The sequence below is a fragment of the Electrophorus electricus genome, chromosome 5 (assembly GCF_013358815.1).
Source record: "Electrophorus electricus isolate fEleEle1 chromosome 5, fEleEle1.pri, whole genome shotgun sequence".
In the NCBI taxonomy this organism is placed as follows: domain Eukaryota; kingdom Metazoa; phylum Chordata; class Actinopteri; order Gymnotiformes; family Gymnotidae; genus Electrophorus; species Electrophorus electricus.
In genome coordinates, this window is record NC_049539.1 from 2,426,759 (window position 1) to 2,444,704 (window position 17,946).

Genomic DNA, 17,946 nt, shown 5'->3' on the forward strand with positions numbered 1-17,946 from the left:
GACATTTCAACCATTCGCAAAATCAGGCCTACAATGATTTCAGGACATGCCTCAAATTAGCATACAACACTGTATCTGCAATGAGTGAGGTATGATAAATCAAAGGATTATACTAATCTTAATGGGACACATTTATAAGCAAATTCACTTAGTGATAACGTTTGCCATCCCACTGTTATGTCCAGTTCATGTAATGCTCTTCTGTACACTAACCAAACTCCAGGAACGGGTATGGCCGGGTTGCCAAAGTGACCACTGAGTTGTCGAAGCTTGCTGTGAATTCCCAGCGGAGGTCTTCCAGGAAGCAGAAGGCAATGGCAGACGGCAGGCTGCATGCACACACGGTCCAGTAGGCCACACCCTCAGATAAGAAGAAGCTACCACACACAGAGGACCATTTAGTAAACACATGCCTGGACAGCATGGGCAAGCCAGGGCCAAACTCAAGAACAAAGATTCTCTGATTGTTTTTCCTTATGCACCCACATTACTTGGCTTAGATATATTCATTTCCAGCATTTTTGTCAATTCCTGAAGTATAGGAATTGACCTAAGCCACCTCAACATGATCCAGAGAGGAAGGAGTACGTTTTATAACATACTATTTCTCAGTAAGATGAATAACCTAAGCTCAAACTAAAGACTGACCAGTACAAATGTCTTTTACCACCCTTCTTTTGGATCACCTTGTCTTTTGTCTTAAGTGATCTGCTGAAGTAAGAAAGCCTTCTTTGTAAAATACCCCCTTATTCTTGCTACATCAACTATATTTCAATTCTAATGCCTCTGTAACTTAGCACACTTTCAGTGTAGGTGCAAATGTGACATGATGAATACAGGTGGCTATTTGCAGCATCTCTGTCATTTCTATTTGTTTGTAACTCACTGAATATGGAGCTCATGGCCCTTGATGGTCCCTCTCTCTGGGAATGTGTTCAGTGACTTTGAAAAGACTTTCAGCTGCTGCTTCCTTTCCTGTAGCTCTTTACTGTGCTGGAAGTCTGTGGACGCAGTAAGAGGAAGCCCATCCCTGACCCGAACCACAAAGGCAAACAGGATCAGTGACATGCTCCTTTCGGGAGGTGCATCCTGAAGACAGGAAGGCGGAGGGGAGATGGTATAGCGCGAGGGACAGCATGAATATCATCAGGTAGCACAGGTGCGTTGTATACCGAGGATGCATATGCAAGGTACTAGTTCTCGGTCTTGGTGCTGCGGGCTTAGAGGTTCACAGAGCGTATTCACAACATATTCCACTGTACTTCGCTAAACAGATCGTAACATTAAACATCTGTAGGTGTTGTTTGCGGTAATATTCGTTATCATTAATTAGCACTAGGTGATATTTGCGTGTTAGTTGTGATGGTACGGCAGTGGAATGCTAGTTATTATACTGTGTATTAAATAAGAAGAAAAATAAATCACGATTCTTTTATTCAGTTAGTGACTAGTTATCGTTAGCAGGTGCATGGGTATAACCATCCCTTACCTCATACTTTCTCGATTTAACTCTTTTTTATATGATACTGGCGAAATGCTGGGGAATATATTATGGTGTATCTTCAGCATCGCGAGAACCGGAACATATTAGTAATCTAGTTATTTATTGTCAACAGTGAAAAGCTTTTTGTATTTATCTCTGCATTGTAGCGAACGACAAAAACATGAACAACGTAACCGGGCAACTTCCGCATGTTAAAATAAAAGCCCTTAACTCTTAACAATTAAAGGAAAGTGCATTGTTTTCTTTACAGCATTATTATTATTTTAATCAGAAAGGGGCATTAAAAAAAACGTATATACCCGTGGCAGCTAATTTGCTTGACTTTCTCTTCAAAAAAGTCAGTTTTTCAGTTTTTCTAACAATCCTGTTTGGATGTTTAGTCGAATAGTCGATTCTCTTTCCTGGTCGTCGATTGGGAAAACAGCGCCAGCTGCGGTGTGACGTTAAGTTCAGCGACCAAGAGGTATGGCTCTAGCTGGCTAGGTAAGCACATAACTCATGTTTTAGCGTTAACTTACTAACGTCAGTGTTGGGAGTGGGTCTTTGCGTTGTGATTATCTATGAGTCGTGGTATTAGCAGTGTTTATGAATTATAGAGCAGTGGGTTCGAGGTCAGCTAAACAAAACGTTAGTTAGCTAAACAAAGCTAGCTCATGTTAGCTATTCGCTAACATTCGTCATCTGGCTGTCTCTATATAAACACGATTCGCATACAAATGCATATTTGGTATTTGCAATATTTACTCACTATAACTACCGTAGGTGGTTAATTATTCACTAGTAAAATGCAACAAAAAGCCCGAACACTAGTTTAGGCAGCGCTAGCTAACCTAGATAACAAGTTCAGATATAGCTGTATAGATAGCTATTCGCTAACTGCATAACATAAAGAGGAAACGCCTTGCTGTCCGTTTAGTTAGCTAGCCATGGCAGCTAACGTAAACTAAATTAACTAGTTGAGTTGTGCTTGTTAAATTACCAAGCTGAAAACTAAGTTAACCACTCGTCGAATAAGCCTTAAACGTGGCTAGCTGGTTAGCTAATGGCGACGAGCACTCTTCTCGTGTGTTGGGGTTAGCTAACTATGGCGTTGTTGGATAGACCTTTGTTATTGTTAGAGTGTACTTAATCACAATGAGACCAGAAAGTTGGGAGTTAACTTATTGTACCTGGGTCAATGTTTTTCAATTTGACATGAGAATTAATGTGGATATTTTTCCCCATAGGTGTATGGTATCTTGGTTGTGAGCCTGCTTTATAGATGTGAAATCAGGGCCTGGTTTCTACTGTTTTTGCAGTTTTTGCTGTGATACTAGTCCGTTTTGTCTTTTTGCTGTTTGAGTGAACGAAGACTTAATTAGTGTAGCTAGTTTCAGTCAGTCGAACTTTAAGGTGTCTGCAGATATTGTGTTGTGAAGAGATGATGCTGGAACAGTTTGTTTCTGTAGTAGGAACTTGTGATTTATTTCTTTAGCTGACCTCTTATGCACCCCATTTCACCCTTGTGCAGTAAGCGGTAAAAGATGTGCTGTGTGTTTGAAGCAAAAGAGTCAAGGTATGCCTTCATTTTGCACAGGGAAATTTTGCCCCGTATAATTGTCTGCTGTGAAGTTCCGAAACAGATCTAGTGTGCAGACAGATTCCTACTCAAGCCGTCACAGCTTTCCATCCTTCTCCTGACGTTTGGCATTTACTCAGATGACCTGCCTGTCTTTTCTTTCCCGCTGAAACCAGCTGGTGAGAATTCCTTTCTGTGTAAACTTGAATGCCAGCGTGACAATCAGTTGAGCTGACACAAGGAAAATACCTGTCATGTAATCTTTTAATGATAAGTTTAGTACTAGGCCCAGCACACTGGATTGCTTGTACGGTTCGACTCTTATTCCAGTTTACAGTCAAGCTTGTTTTGAGTTTTTCTGGCAAACCAAACCAGAACTTTCAATCATGAGTAATTTTAAATAAGCATGTTTACTATTTAAATTACTATTTACTGTTTAAACTACTATTTACATTTAAAAATGGTTATTGACATATGTGGTTTTTGTTCCAATGTGTGTACTTGCGTTACATTTTTCTTTGAAGCATCCTTTGACACTTTACTGTGCTCAGTAAAGTCTCCAGCAGTGCTCATAAGGCCTTGTATGAGACCGCATCATGTCTTTTCTTGCAGGTGCATTTTTAGAAAAACCACACAGGGTTTTGTTTACAACATTTCTTGGTTTACCGGCGCAGCAGCACTTTCCTCCATGCTCCCTCTGTGTTGTGAAAGTGGCGGGTGAATGGTGACGTTTGAGATCGGGGGGCTGTCTGACAGCATAGTGCGTGGAAGAGGGGGTGGAAGCCCTGCTTGCAGGGCAGTGTGTGGGATTTGCATTTCATTGGTGGATAGGGACACTTCCCTGAACTCAGTCTTCCCTGTTTCCACTGCTAAACAATCTGGAGCCAAAGAGGCATTGTTTTACTACAAGACACGGACCTGCAAAGAAAAAAGAACTTTAACACTATTACATTCTGTCCTGCTTTCACAGTAACCTCTAGGCAGGTTGCACCATTCAGAATGGGGTTGAAAGATCGCCCTCAGTGCTACTTTGACGTGGAAATCAACAGAGAGCCAGGTAAGAAGTGACACTGACTTACCAATACTGCATACGTGTAAAGAATAAGAGAATTCAAAGGCTTCTGAATGTCAGATCTTTTATGCAGGACAGACAAGACTTCCTTTTTGCATCTTCCAGTTGTTTACAGTGTTTGTGAAGTGTCTTATGTACTGAAATATCTATATATCTGTGCTCAACTGTTGTTCTTATGAAACACTAAAGTTTCTTGGCAGGAGAGGGACATGGTGTTAGGTGATACACCGACCTAAAATGGCCAGCATTCGGGCCAGGAGATTTGCTTCTTCTAACCAGGCAGTACTAGATTTTCTGTGGGTGGATGTCCTCAAGTAGTAAATAGCAATGTTGCACATTCATCATCTTCAAGTTTTAAAGTCAGGGGTGTTTAAAATACCTTCATTACTGTGCATGCTGTGAAGATGTGCTGAATGCTGGTTTCAGCCACCACAGATGTGCTGAATTAGCATCTGGGCTCCACCACAGCCATCTGCTAACTGTGTTTTATGCATCTAGCCAACTGCCATAAAGCTAAGGTCCTTTATTTCAGCAACCTTTTGTTCTCAGCTACAGGGAGCTTGTCTGATTGTCTGTCACTCATATGCTTTGCTCAGCCTCAGAATCAGTTCATTCCTGCATGTATTGGCCAAAATAATTATTTTGACGTTTGAGTGACAAATCTAGTGATGGACCTATCCGCAATTTGTTAGTTCTGATCCGATTCCGGTACACAATTTCCAATACCAACACAGATTCCAATACAAGGGAGCTCTTTTTCCTTATCATTATTATCGCTGATGAATATTTGTTGGTGAATTATTATTGTTGCTTAAATTTACCACACACTACTTATTAGAAGAGCAAAAAATGGTACAAAATACAAATATACAAAATATATGTTACACTTCACATATAAACAGGTGGTTGCAACATCTGTAACGTTTTCATTTAAATTAAATATTGGAAATGCAGAACTGAAATAAACATCTTTGCTATCAAAAAGCCCTTCAAATGAATTAAAAACAGAAAGAGGTTTGGCTGCATCATTGAGAGTAGAACACAGAAGAACATTTCATGGAACTATCTGGATTTTATCAATGCACTTACAACATGTGTAATAACTAAATATTTACTGGGAAACTCCTTTTTGAAAACACTCTGGGTGGTTTTTAGATGCCAGCATTCAACTGAATGTTGGCATTTTAATCATCATCCTAATATTTCCTCAATCCTAACCCCAAAACATTAATTGTATCCCCAACCCTAATCCTGTTTCTAAACCTAACCCTAATTCTGTTTGTTTTAAAAGTTTGTCAGTTGTGAGCTTTCAGTAGACCACTTTGTGGTCTGCAGACTCCGGTGATATACGATAGCGTGGCACTGTCTCTAACTAGAAAGGAATTATAATTTGATTCAACAGCTACATAATCAAATAAAATGCATTAAATGCAGCCTGTCACAAAGATTGCAAACCTTTTAAATTGTTGCTTTATTAATTTATGATTCCTCTTGCAGACCTAAAAACATTCTAGGAGATATGCAGCTGTTTGTCTTTTTAGGTGAATTGCTCATACTTTTAGGTAAATGAAGTGGTGGAAATGCTGCATAACAAGATACAAAATGACGTCTTGATACAGTTTGAGAATTTAGATGTGAAGATGCTTCATGCATAGAAAAGTATAGCTACATAGCTGCCAAAGTAATGCAGAGTTGCTCTTTAACTCTCATTTCAGTGACTTTTAGACCAGATATATTCTATTGGGGTTAAAAGCTCAAATATATAAATATGTAGCAGGTGGTACAGGTAAAAAATGAGGTATTCCTTTCTGAAGATTCTCTTCATGAATTTTTTTTATTTGAGTTCTGCTATCATAAATGGTCAGTCTCTGACAGTAGTGCCAGGTCTTGCTAAAGGCACTTCATAAGACATTAATAACACGCATATCTTGGTTGTAAATCATATAAACATTTATTAATATCTGTATGGATGTTAATTTTCAGATGATTGTAGTTGCCCTGATTCCCTTTTAATCTCATTAAGTTTAGTCTAAATTGGAGTTACATCTAGGATGCGGGTTAGTGTTAAAGGCCTAACTTTGAAATAACTTTGAATAAATCTGCCTCCTCCTTTGCATGCAGTAAATGAGCAATTCCTTATCTTCTGAAGTCAGGGCCCCATGGTGTGTGATGGGTGGTGCTGAGGTCCGGTGATATATCACGGAATGACCTTTGTAATTTGAATACCCACATACTCTAAAGTGGCAGTAGAGGGTGTAGCCTTGTGCTCCTCTAAAGCAGGCCTAACAGCTGTACCCTACATGCTGAAATGAAATATAGCTTCACGCAGTGTTTTTTAATGCTCTAAAGAAACGTACATGGGTTATGTGAAGAGAAATACAATGCTTCCTCCGTCCACTAGAGGTCTAGTTAAATCTCCCTGTTTTTCTTCCAGTTGGACGCATTGTCTTTCAACTGTTCTCCGACGTTTGTCCCAAGACAAGCAAAAATTTCCTCTGTTTATGTACTGGTGAGTAAGTGCATATTGTATTATAAGTATGCAGTTGTAAAATTTCTGAAGCATAGAACATGATTCCAGGTTTAAACTCATAATGAAGTCATTATGACAAGCCTCCCCTTACCTTAAAACGCATTGAAATGTAATATCCCCACTGGCCCATGCAGAGTGGTAAATCAAGCCCACAAAGTCGTCCGCATGGTGTGCAGAAATGCTCATACACTAGCAGATGAAAACTGTAATGTCCTGTGCAGAGAAACACAATGCATGTTGTACCTTAAGCAGTGTAAACTACATGCTGACAGTGCGAAGAGATGAATTGGATTTGGGTGGATATCTCAGTTTGTGCTGGAAATCAAAATGCAGTTCCTGGATAGATCGATGCACAGATCTTTTCCCTTCCTGGCTTGTGAAAGATGACATTAGCTACAGATCTGAGATCTCCAAACGGTTCCTGTTTCACTCCTTTAATTACTGACCTGAGATGTCCTGTCCTCTCATTTTGTATATTTAGGATTTTTGTCTCTAAAATTTTTAGCAGATTTTACAGGCAGTGCAGTGGTGGTCTTGGTGCATGCTTTTTCCAGATGTAGTACACAATAAATCAATGGAAGAAAACACATAAAACCAATAGAATGTAACTTTAATTGCAGAGTTGTACTGCATTTTAAGGTGTTGGGGAACCCTAATCTGGATACAAAGGACACGTTGATGTGAAGTTGATTAGCATTGACTATGGATGATCATTTTGACGTGTCTGCAGGTGAGAAGGGCGCTGGTAAAACTACAGGGAAAAACCTTTGTTACAAAGGCTCAACGTTCCATCGAGTAGTTAAGAACTTCATGGTCCAAGGGGGGGATTTTACTGAAGGTATACTTTAATTGTTAAAACATTTACAGCTCATTATTGTTTTATAAATATGTCAATGTTCAAATGCAGCTGTTCTGTCTGAGCTGAGCCTGTTGTTGTTTTGTTCAGGCAATGGAAGAGGAGGAGAGTGCATCTATGGTGGCTATTTTGAAGGTAAACTGCTATAAAAACTTTATAAAGCCAAGTGTAAGAACATCCGATTATGTTAGTGATGTCACTGTACTTCTCATAAGTGTGTGGGTGTGTGTAAGTATTGCATGGCTAAGAGATTGCATGGACAGTTCTCGCATGGATGGACATACGTTATTTCTACTCATATAGGTTTTGTTGTTTTTGTGCTTTTTTCTGTTTCTGTTTACTATGGGTTTCTCTCTGACTCAGCATGGAGGTTAGGGAGCTATTTCTTTAATGAAAACTCTAGTCTTCCTGCCTAAATTTTTCAACATATTCTTTTATTTGTAGAGAGTGTGGTCTTTTGCAAAATGAAAAGGTAAGAGATGTGAACAGTGCAGTAACACTATCTAACCACTGCCCCTCCCCGCTGTTTTGTGACCCAGGGGTTACACATCTGCAGGGGACTCATGAACATCTGCATTTTGAATTTGATCTGCTTTTGTTACTTTCTCGTTCCATTGATGTTCTTTCAAGTATAGTTGACTAGGTTTATTTGTTTGTTTGTTTATTCTATGTCTAGTGTGTAGTACACTGTTGGACAAATTTAGAGAGGATGTCAAAAGACTGGGCTTTCATACAGCATGCTCTCTCTGGCTTTCTGCCACATGGTTCAGCATTAAAGCTCAACACAGTGTTTTCCCCATGAAACGGTTTGCTGAGGGTCCTCGGCATCGTGCACACAAAGCTGTTCCTGGAGCACTCTAGCAGACTGTTCACCAGTATTCTGAAGTGCCATAGAGGTTATTCTCATGGGGCTGACGTAGAACTGCTGTCAGAGGGAAGACTGTGCTTGGTTAGAAGCTTTTCCTCAGCGTGTCTTCATCTGAAGCGTTTCAAAAGTACTCAGGCTCCTCTCCTTCTCCCCGTATCTTTTTCCAACAGATGAGAACTTTATTCTCAACCACGACAGAGCTTTCCTATTGTCCATGGCCAACCGTGGCAAAGATACCAACGGTTCTCAGTTTTTTATGTGAGTATATCTTAGTCTGGTGGGGGGAGAGTGAGTGAGTGAGGGTGTGTGTGTGTGTGTGTGTGTGTGTGTGTGTGTGTGTGTGTGTGTGTGTGTGTGTGTGTGTGTGTGTGTGTGTGTGTGTGTGTGTGTAGAAGTGTGGGGTTGATGCATCATTTCATATAAATGTGCATTGTCTGATCATCATTTAATGTGACTGACTGGTCAATATTAAATGACACATTTTGTATGTTTAAATTGTTTATTATACGCTGATTTTGCCCTCTGTGGAAAAAAACAACACCACTGTCCCTCATAGAAATAGTGTCATAGTATAAGCAGTATAAGTGAAATTGAGTGGAGAATATTGGAAGCATTGGTGCTCCTGACCTAGGTGTCATGATGTTCATGGCTTTTGTTTGCAGTTTCTTTGAGTGGGTATTCTTTAAGGTGGCTGAGCGGAAGTCTAGTCCACTGGATTAGCCACTCAGCCTTGTGACCCGTTAGAGGAGCGGATGTGTCACTGTGGGTTTTCATAAACTGTGATGTTTGTAAATGGCTCCCCCTCCCCTCCCTCCCCTCTGTCCTCTCCCGCCTTTTTTTTTTTTTTTTTTTTTTGCGTTTCTTATTTATTTTGGAAACACTGCATACAGTAGTTCTGTGTGATGCAGGTGACTTCCACATGCTCATCTACTTTCTCAGTGTGCATTTAGAAATATATTACAAAGAAACTTGGTCTCCTTTTTTGCCTACAAATGTATTACAATTTTTCTCTTGCCGTTTTTGTGTAAAATTTGCAGAAACTCTAGCATCCTGCTCTACCAAGGTAAAGTGTCTCTCCAAGGCTGTGCTTCTCTCTCCTGACTGTTCTTTGATTGTTTTAGCTAGTATTTGCCACGTCTTATTTCTGAACTGTATTTAAGTTGGTAAACGTTTCACTCCTGGTGCTGAGCTAGTCTTCTAATGTTGAGGTAGTTCAGTATTTAAGAGACCTCTGGATAGCAGATTAAATTTAAGTGGCACTGATTTGTATGGTTGTGAAAACTCACACAACAGACATAAGTTCCTAGTACTCTTTAGTATGTGCAAGGATGTTGGAGATGATATTTGATTACATACTGGTTTAAATAAACCAGTATGAATTCTTAATTTGACACCTGCTATTAATTATAAATACTTTTTAAGATTAAATAATCTCATACTGTGTAAACTGCTGGTTGTGAACGTTTCATTCTTTGAATAAAGCTGTTATGATACCTGTGTGTGTGTGGAGCCAGTTTTCCACTTGATGATTGACTGCACGTGAGTCATGGCGTGTGTGGGGTTTTCCCAAGTTTAAATTGCTTTCCACTTTCTCTCTCTTTCTTTACATGTGTGTTGGCTGACCTCGTTTGGCTATCCATTGTCCCATAAACAGAACAACTAAGACTGCACCACATCTTGATGGGTAGGTCTATCTTCACCTGCACACATTGCTTAGTTTTGTGTGACACAGCTTTTGACTTAAACATCGGAGTGTTATTTTCAGTACCAAGATCTGCCTGGGATATAGTCCGAAGGTTCATGTTAACCTCATTTCATCTGTTTGAATGTAGAGTTCATGTGGTCTTCGGGCAGGTCATCTCCGGCTTTGAAGTGATCAAAAAAATTGAGGCTTTGAAGACTGACTCAGCCAGTAGGCCCTATGCTGACGTGAGAGTGATTGACTGTGGACAGCTAATCACAAAATCCGCTAATGATGGTAATCCTGACACATGAGTATACTGTTCGGACAGAAGTTTGGTGTGTACCTGTGGGTATATGCCTGCATACGCACATGTATGTGTCACTCTGGACAAGCGCATCTATCAAATTCTAAAAAGTGTGTGTGTGTGTGTGTGTGTGTGTGTGTGTGCACATGTCAGTCAAAGCCATAATGTAATGTAAATGTTAGAAACATAAATTTGTGTGCGCCCCAGTACTACAGATGTAAATTTAATGTGAGCGAGAGAGCGTGACTGCCCGCATCATTTGGTGGATTTGGTTGTAGCCCTGGCACCAGCAAAAGGAGCCTGTGTTAAAAATCTGAATTTTTGTTTAACCTGTGACATTTGGTACATGCCTAGTTGTCATGTGCAGGGGCTACAGAAAAAGGGTCAAAATAAATTGTATCTGATGTCAAGACTTAGAGTTTGGTCATTTAATCTTAGTGCTGTCATGGCATTCTTCAGTACTCAAAGGCAAGAAGAGGAAACTTTTCCATTCTGAAGACGACTCTCAAAGTTCTTCAGAGTCCTGGTCCTCCTCTGTCGAGTCTGGAAGGGAATCCGATGAAAAGCATATACACCGAAAGAATAGAAAGATGTCTAAGAGCAAGCCCTCAAAGAGGAGAAATAACAGAGTGAAGAAGAGAGAGAGACGTCATGAAAAAACAACAGACCGAGGAAGGTTGGCATTCCTTATCCTCACTGGCCAATGACATGGATATTTCATAAATTTGCATTCTAACAGTCCTTATATGCACACCTGACACACCGACTAGACTATTTTCTTTATTATCCATTCTGTATAGAGTTCCTTTTCAGGTCATTGTGTGTCAGTGTGTTGAAATATGCTGAGTGTTCACCCTTTCCCCATTGGCTCTTCCACAGCCCTGCTGAGCAGGAGATGGCAGAGGAAGAGGATGGAGAGAGAGAGCAGAATGTGAAGAGGGAGAAACCTGTGGTTCGACCGGAGGAGATCCCACCCGTGCCAGAAAACCGCTTCCTGCTCCGGCGAGACATGCCAGTTCAAGAAGAGGCAGCAAACACGTAGGCCTTTTAATATTATGATGTATGGATCTCTGAGGACCAGTAAGTCAGCAGAGTTTTATATTATAGTGTATGGATCTCCCAGAGGGCCAATAAGTCAGTAGAGTTTTAAAAAGATGATTGAAAAAAAGAAAGGAAGGAAAAATGTTTGTTTATTCATGGAAAATGTGTGAAATAGTATGTTCTCACTCTTTTGTGCTCTCGCTCTCTTTCCCATTTCTTTCAGGACTGAACAGGACCTGACTGAAACCTCAAAGGAGCCTAAGCCAGCACTCACAAAGTCTGGTCGCAAGCTCAAAGGCCGTGGAATCATGGTATTCCCTCTAACACATAGCAACTAGCAATCATCTGATCAGTTACACAGAGTAAAAGCAACTACGGCTGCTGTTTAAAGTTTTCCCCAGTACTTGCACTAGATTCATTGTAAAATCTGTTATTTTCTTGTTACTTTCAGCTTTCTGTTTATGTATCCCTCTCTCAGTCTCTATTTGCCCATTATTTCTCACTATTACTGCCTCTGTCTGATTTTGAGCTGTTAGATTCATTTTCTTCTTCTACAAACGCAAACCTTTGATGTTGACTCCCTGGAACCAAGGTAATCAGAGCAATTTGAGCCATGTGGAGAAAGAGTGAAAGGATGAAGGGGGCCGCATTGTGTACAGCAGGCCACAGTTCTGTCAGTGAGCTGGTATGCTTCTTCACTGCAGAGGTACCACACTCCTCCTCGGTCAAAGTCCCAGTCCGAGTCTGAAGAAGAGGGAGGAAGCAGTGAAACTCCTCCACACTGGAAAGAGGAGATGCAGAGAACAAAGACTTACCAGCCTCCCAGCACAGAGAAATGGAGCAAAGGAGAACAGTGAGGCTTTTAAGTCTTCTCTATGAAGAATGAAGTAGCCTTAGGTCAGATGATTGTTGTTGTTTTTGAACTGAATACCTAAACTAAAATGGTCCTGGCAGCTGACATTGCTATAGCTGAACTTTAGCTATAACAACTCAAAATGATAACATAGACAGATAATGAATAGTTTATAAATGGTGGGTGGTCTTGCATTATATAGTCATTTATTTTCAGTTGGATGGAGTAGGAACTGATGATGGTAAACATGCTGAATAATTGTGATTTGCCAGATGGGATGACGGAAGTGATACCCCTTGGTCAAGGTCAAGATCTCGAGGGTGCTCTTTGGACCAGGTCTCTAACCACTCTGTTCAGCACCACCGAAGTAGGAAGGAAAAGAAAAAAAACAAACGCAAGAAGAAGGCAAAGAAACGGAAACATTCGAAAAAACATAAAAAAAACAAGTTCAAAGAGGTCTCGCTTTCTGAGGGAGAGAGGTCCATGTCATCTGATCGGAGGTCAAGACAGTCCAGCTATCATGACAGGGGAACTCGCTCTCCTCCTACTTCACGCCACTCCCGTCGAACTTATGAATCAGGGTTAAACAGGAGGCACTCTTCATCGCGTTCATCCAAAGATTCCCGATCTTACTCTAGATCTAGAGGTCGATCCTATTCTAGAAGTTGCTCAAGATCCAAGAGTAGCTTTAAATCCTACTCAAGGTCAAGGTGTCACTCTCTTTCCAGATCCAGGTCACATTCTCGCTCTAGATCCAGATACAGGACAAGATCCAGGACAAGATCTAGATCCAGATACAGGTCACCATCACCACATTATAGAAAAAGGCACATGTCAAGATCTCCTGCAAGAGCAAAGCTTACTGAGAGCGGTTCACAGAAGGTAATCAATCCTTTACCCACCACTGCTCAAACAGTGGAGACTAAAGGTACTCCAACAGCATCTTCTGAAGGTATCCCTGTGCTGCCTCTGAGTGACAGCCCACCACCATCTCGGTGGAAACCAGGGCAGAAACCATGGAAACCTTCTTATGTCCGCATCCAAGAAATCAAGGCAAAGACGGATGTGACTTTGCGTGCTGTTGTCAGCCGAACACTGGGCATGACTGTGGAGACAGACCCTCCATCCACTTTGAAGGATCAACTGGAGAAGCCCATTTGTCAGAGGGGTACCAGTAATATGAATCAGTACGGTGATGACATCAAGCAACCTGAGGTTCTCCTGCAAAGAGGTTCATCCAGGAGTCAATCATCTAGTCAGTCAAGAAGCAGAAGTGACTCAAGGTATCGGTCTGTGTCACCTGGCCAGCACAACAGCAGGTCTTCTACCCCCTCCTCCTCTTCCAGCAGATCAGACTCTTATAGTTCATATAAGAGAAGGTCCTCAGAAAAGAGAAGGAAGCACCATCATGGTTCTCACAGGAGGAGCAGAAAGAAGACCAAGAATATAATACAGAGATGTGTTAAAGATGCATCTCTTTCTCACTCAGATGATGGAACTGATGGTCCCATTTGCAGGCATAGTGGTTCTGAGGTGCAAGAAAAAACAGTAGATCCTACATTGGATCTTGGGTCCAAGGCAGTAAGAGCAAAAAATCCCAGTCAAAACAAAGCCTTGGAAATGGGTGCTGCCAATTGTAAAACTGGATCTGGATGGGAAAGTGACAGTGATAATGTGAGCAAGCTAACCTCTGCTGATGAGCGTAATAAAACCCAGGTTCCCGCTAGGGTGGAAGGACTTTCTAAAATTAAAAAGATGCAGATTTTGGCCCGTTGCTGGGAATCTGAAAGTGATTCTGAATTGTTGCAAACAAAGAGCAAAGTTTCTGAATCTAAACGTGTATCAGAAAAGGAAGAGGGGGAAGCCAGCTCAGAATCTGAAGACGAAGAACTTGTAGTTCTGTACAGTAAGCCTATTCAAACTGTTAAGGTGTCGGAGGAATTAAAAAGGAATAAAGAAAATTCTGATGAACATGTAAAGGCTGAAAAGCACAGGAGCAAGAAGGTCAAGCACAAGCACAAACACAAGAGGAAAAACTCAGACAGGTCACACTCTCATAGATTAAAGACAAAAACAAAGAAGTCCAAGAAGAAACACCTGAAGCCAAAGGAGAGGTTTCACTGGCATCCTCCACTAGAGTTTGGTGAAGAAGGAGAGGAGGATGCTTCTCCCATTCCACTGAAGCATTCGGATCTCCCACAGCAAAGCGCTGTCATTCATGAACCAGCAAGACCAATAAAAGACGTGCAGGTGAAGTCTCAAGATTTTAAAAACAAGGATTATGAGAATGCCAGCCACAATTCCTCAATCCCAGCCACAGAGACTTCTAAACCCAGCGAGTATTCTGGGAATGTGACAAAAGGCCACCAATTAAAGTTAAATATGCAGACTGCAAAAAGTGAAGCACAAACTAACCATCCACATACAAGTTTAAGTCAGCCAAACACTACCGCACCACATGGACAAGACCGACCAAAAGATCAAGATGATATGGATATATGTACCCCAGAGCATACCCCAGAGACCAACATGGAACCACCAGCACATTGTGTGGTTAACCTGCCAGCATTGAAAAATATTGTTAAGAATAGCAGTCCACTTCCACCACCTCAGAAATGGCAAGAGGCCCCAGTTTTAACTACTCCTGTTTTAAATCAAGTCAACCTACCAGGAGAAACTGCATCTGGTATAATTGACCTACCTCTTGATACTAAATGGAAACCTTTAAAAGGCATGGCTGCAGTACAGACATTCAATCAGGCATCTCTTGTTATGAGAATAAACAGGCCCCAGGAGCAAGAAGAGGGCAAGACTCAGGGCCTTAAGATTGAGATCAAGAGCAAAAATAGGGTGCGTCCAGGGTCCCTGTTTGATGAGGTGCGGAAAACGGCTCGACTAAACCAGAGGCCCAGAAATCAGGACAGCTCCAGCGAAGAGGACTCACCTACTGCAACAGCAGAGCAAGCCGGATCCAGAAAGAACTCTCAGAGCAAGTCCTGTTCTGTGTCCAGTCCCAGGTCCCGACATAAAGACAAGTCTCGCTCATACACCCACTCTAGGAGCAGGTCCAGGAGCTCCAGCTATTCCTCCAGGTATAGACCTTCTAACTAAATTTTGTTCACAGTTAAGTCATTTTTATTGTGTCCGTAAGCTTCACTTAAATAGGCATTTGTATGCATACTTAAACTGAGTTTAAGTGAATTTTAGTACATTTTGGTTCTTGCAGGATCAGATGGCTTTTTTACGTTTGCATGCTTTGTGCACACAGGAGCTACAGTAGAAGTAGAAGCAGAAGGAGATACAGTAGAGAACATTCCCGTTCTCGAAGTAGCACCGACCACAGCTATCGCAGGTAATTGGAATCGAATCGTTCTTAATTACAATGAGCAGCATTATGGATTCTTAGTACTTAAAGTTTAACGTTATAACACAAGATTTTTTTCTGTGACTTGAACTGCATCAATTGCCACTTAACTTTGTATGGGTAATTCCCAAAACTCTATTCTAAACCTGTATCTTTAAGCTTGAATTAACAACTACAACAGTTTATTGCTATTTATTTTTGGCCAGAATTGTGCTCCATTGCCAACTGGCAGCAGTTCCATGAAATATCAAATGGGAAGTAGAAAGTGTCCAGCAACGGGTGAAAGCCAGGGACCCAAAATTAGCTTCTCAGGATCTGGCTTGTTATCCTGCTGAGTTCTGGTGGCATTGCATTGACTTTATTAGGGAAAAAATCCACAAAGCCTTTTAGTCAGAATGTTGCTTTGTACCAAAACAAATTTGATCAGGTACCACACTTGGCTGTAAAAATTTGTCATCCCATTGTCTTCAAAAGACACTTTAAATTATTTATTTATTTATTTTTGTCCTGGAAGGCATCGATAGATCTTTGCTAATTTTATTCGATAATGCAGCTGACGCCAAGTGCTCCGAAGAATGCTGGCAACATAGAAATCCTGCTGGCAGGTCCCGTTGGCTCTTGTTTGCAAGCGTGTTGTAAAACTGTGGCAGAACCACGGTTCACTGGCAAAGCGCATGCATGACTCTGCTGGCAGAAAACACAGGCAAAGCAAGTGGTACCCATGACTGACTGAGCAAACCTGGCAGATACAATGCTGCCCTGCAGTGAGTTTCAGGAAGCTTTAAATCTGTGGAACATCCACATCTAGATTGTGAGATTAAAACTGCAGGCTAATCAAATATAAACAGTCCCATATTGTGTCACAAAGTAGGGGATGTTGCCATTGTCTGGTATTGTACCATTGTGCTACCCACTCCAGTAGATGTAGATGATGTACAGGCACCGCCGTATGCAGGTGCCAAGCACAGGAGGGGTAATTAAGCCTCAAGTTCAGTCACTGTTCTTTTACAACTCCTGTTCTAGTAGCTCTTTTGTTCTAGAGTATGGGTTCATTTTTCTTCACCTCTTCAGTCATACATACAGTAGAAGTCGTTCCAGAAGTTGGTCCAGAGGTCGGTCAAGGTCAAGGTTAGTAAAATAATGCCTCTTTGCAGTTCTGTGGAACCAGTTTGTGTGTTATGCTGACTGGTGCAATATACTGTTTGTGGGTTTTGTTTTGTTTTTTGTGGAAATTCAGATCCTACACTTATGACAGTTACTCCAGCAGAAGCCGCAGCCGTAGCAGAGGAAGTCAACGGAGACGAAGTGAAAGCTCAGACCGCAGGTCTGCGTGAGTTGCCTGAACAGCATTTATTCTTTGATGCTTTGTGTAATGTTTTAATGAACATTTTTACTTTCTTTGTTAAATATATAATTTCTTTTTTGCTTGGGCATGTAGATCTTATCGGTCCTATAGTCGCAGCTGGTCAAGACATGGAAGTCGAAGCAGTCGATACAGCTGAGATCAGTTTGGGGAGATATCATATTACACATTTAGACAAATTCTGTTTCTGTTAAGCGGCTGCTGGAGCTGAATCAACCTCCTTCATCTTGTTTTCTAGAAAAAAAAATTAGGATTTGTTTCTTCTGAAATGAAGGAAATGTTTTTGGCCTGTACATACTTCAGTGTGTGATTATACCCATACATGCCCATACATAATGTTTAATTATAACAGCTTTATTTTTTTTTAACAGAATTGTTTTATGTTTCAAACATGCTACCAGTATGAATGTACAAAATTTATTTTATGCTTCCCTACTATTTTGATTTACATTTGTATGAAATTCATCTTTTTTAGTTATGAAATGTTTTCACCTGCGTGTCCTTTTCCACCTCCCACCTGTTTTCATGTAAAAAGGTTCAGGTCTCCATTTTCTTGTAGGGGAAAGCAGAAACAGTTTGCTCCGTAGGAAAGATAAGTCATTCCCTGTTTATAAAAAATAAAACTATGAGAAGGGGGCGGGGGGAATACATCTCTAACATCACTGTCTGCCTGCGACCGTTAAGTGAATTGTGTGTATTTCTGATCACAGAGCCTAACTTCCTCAAAGTCGCCTATTTATATGGGGATGTTTCATCTTATCCTGCTGTGACCTAATATTAATGACTCCTGTACTGTCTATGGGTACAAAAATAAAAATGTTTTTTTAAAAAATGAAAATCATTCATGTATTTGGTACGTGTACACTGGTAAAAGCTAAATGAGATGTATGGGGCAACACCGCTTGTTAGAGGGATCGCCATGGTACCGTTTACATCTTTTCGACTGAAA

The 17,946-nt window shown here is 40.9% G+C and overlaps 2 protein-coding genes across 11 annotated transcripts in view; one reads left to right on the forward strand and one right to left on the reverse strand.

Moving 5' to 3' along the window:
* sec22c (SEC22 homolog C, vesicle trafficking protein) overlaps positions 1-1,755 on the reverse strand; it is a 15,930-nt gene extending 14,175 nt beyond the window's left edge. For 2 of the 4 annotated variants that reach the window (XM_027016204.2, XM_035526315.1), the window contains exons 1-3: positions 1,490-1,754; positions 887-1,089; positions 214-377 (exon numbers count right to left, since the gene is read on the reverse strand). In XM_027016204.2, the coding sequence (XP_026872005.2) occupies positions 214-377; positions 887-1,068 (346 nt within the window). In that variant the 5' untranslated portion in view covers positions 1,069-1,089; positions 1,490-1,754. Of the gene's footprint in view, positions 1-213; positions 378-886; positions 1,090-1,489 lie in introns of all 4 variants that reach the window. The other 2 variants (XM_035526317.1, XM_035526316.1) reach the window with 2 other exon arrangements.
* On the forward strand, positions 1,089-17,838 carry nktr (natural killer cell triggering receptor). 7 transcript variants are annotated; one of them, XM_027016196.2, is made up of 19 exons: positions 1,089-1,159; positions 1,885-1,967; positions 3,081-3,241; positions 4,033-4,119; positions 6,569-6,643; positions 7,395-7,502; positions 7,611-7,655; positions 8,559-8,646; positions 10,043-10,072; positions 10,221-10,366; positions 10,836-11,052; positions 11,256-11,414; positions 11,641-11,728; positions 12,122-12,270; positions 12,543-15,362; positions 15,539-15,622; positions 16,706-16,762; positions 16,872-16,958; positions 17,073-17,838. In XM_027016196.2, the coding sequence occupies exons 4-19, from the start codon at positions 4,062-4,064 to the stop codon at positions 17,134-17,136; spliced, it is 4,275 nt and encodes a 1,424-aa protein (XP_026871997.2). In that variant the 5' UTR covers positions 1,089-1,159; positions 1,885-1,967; positions 3,081-3,241; positions 4,033-4,061; the 3' UTR covers positions 17,137-17,838. The 7 variants fall into 7 exon arrangements, with proteins under 7 accessions (XP_026871997.2, XP_026871999.2, XP_026872000.2 ...); XM_027016198.2 differs by lacking the exon at positions 3,081-3,241; XM_035526314.1 differs by lacking the exon at positions 1,089-1,159 and having other exon boundaries at positions 1,919-1,987.
* The last annotated feature ends 108 nt before the right edge of the window (positions 17,839-17,946 follow it).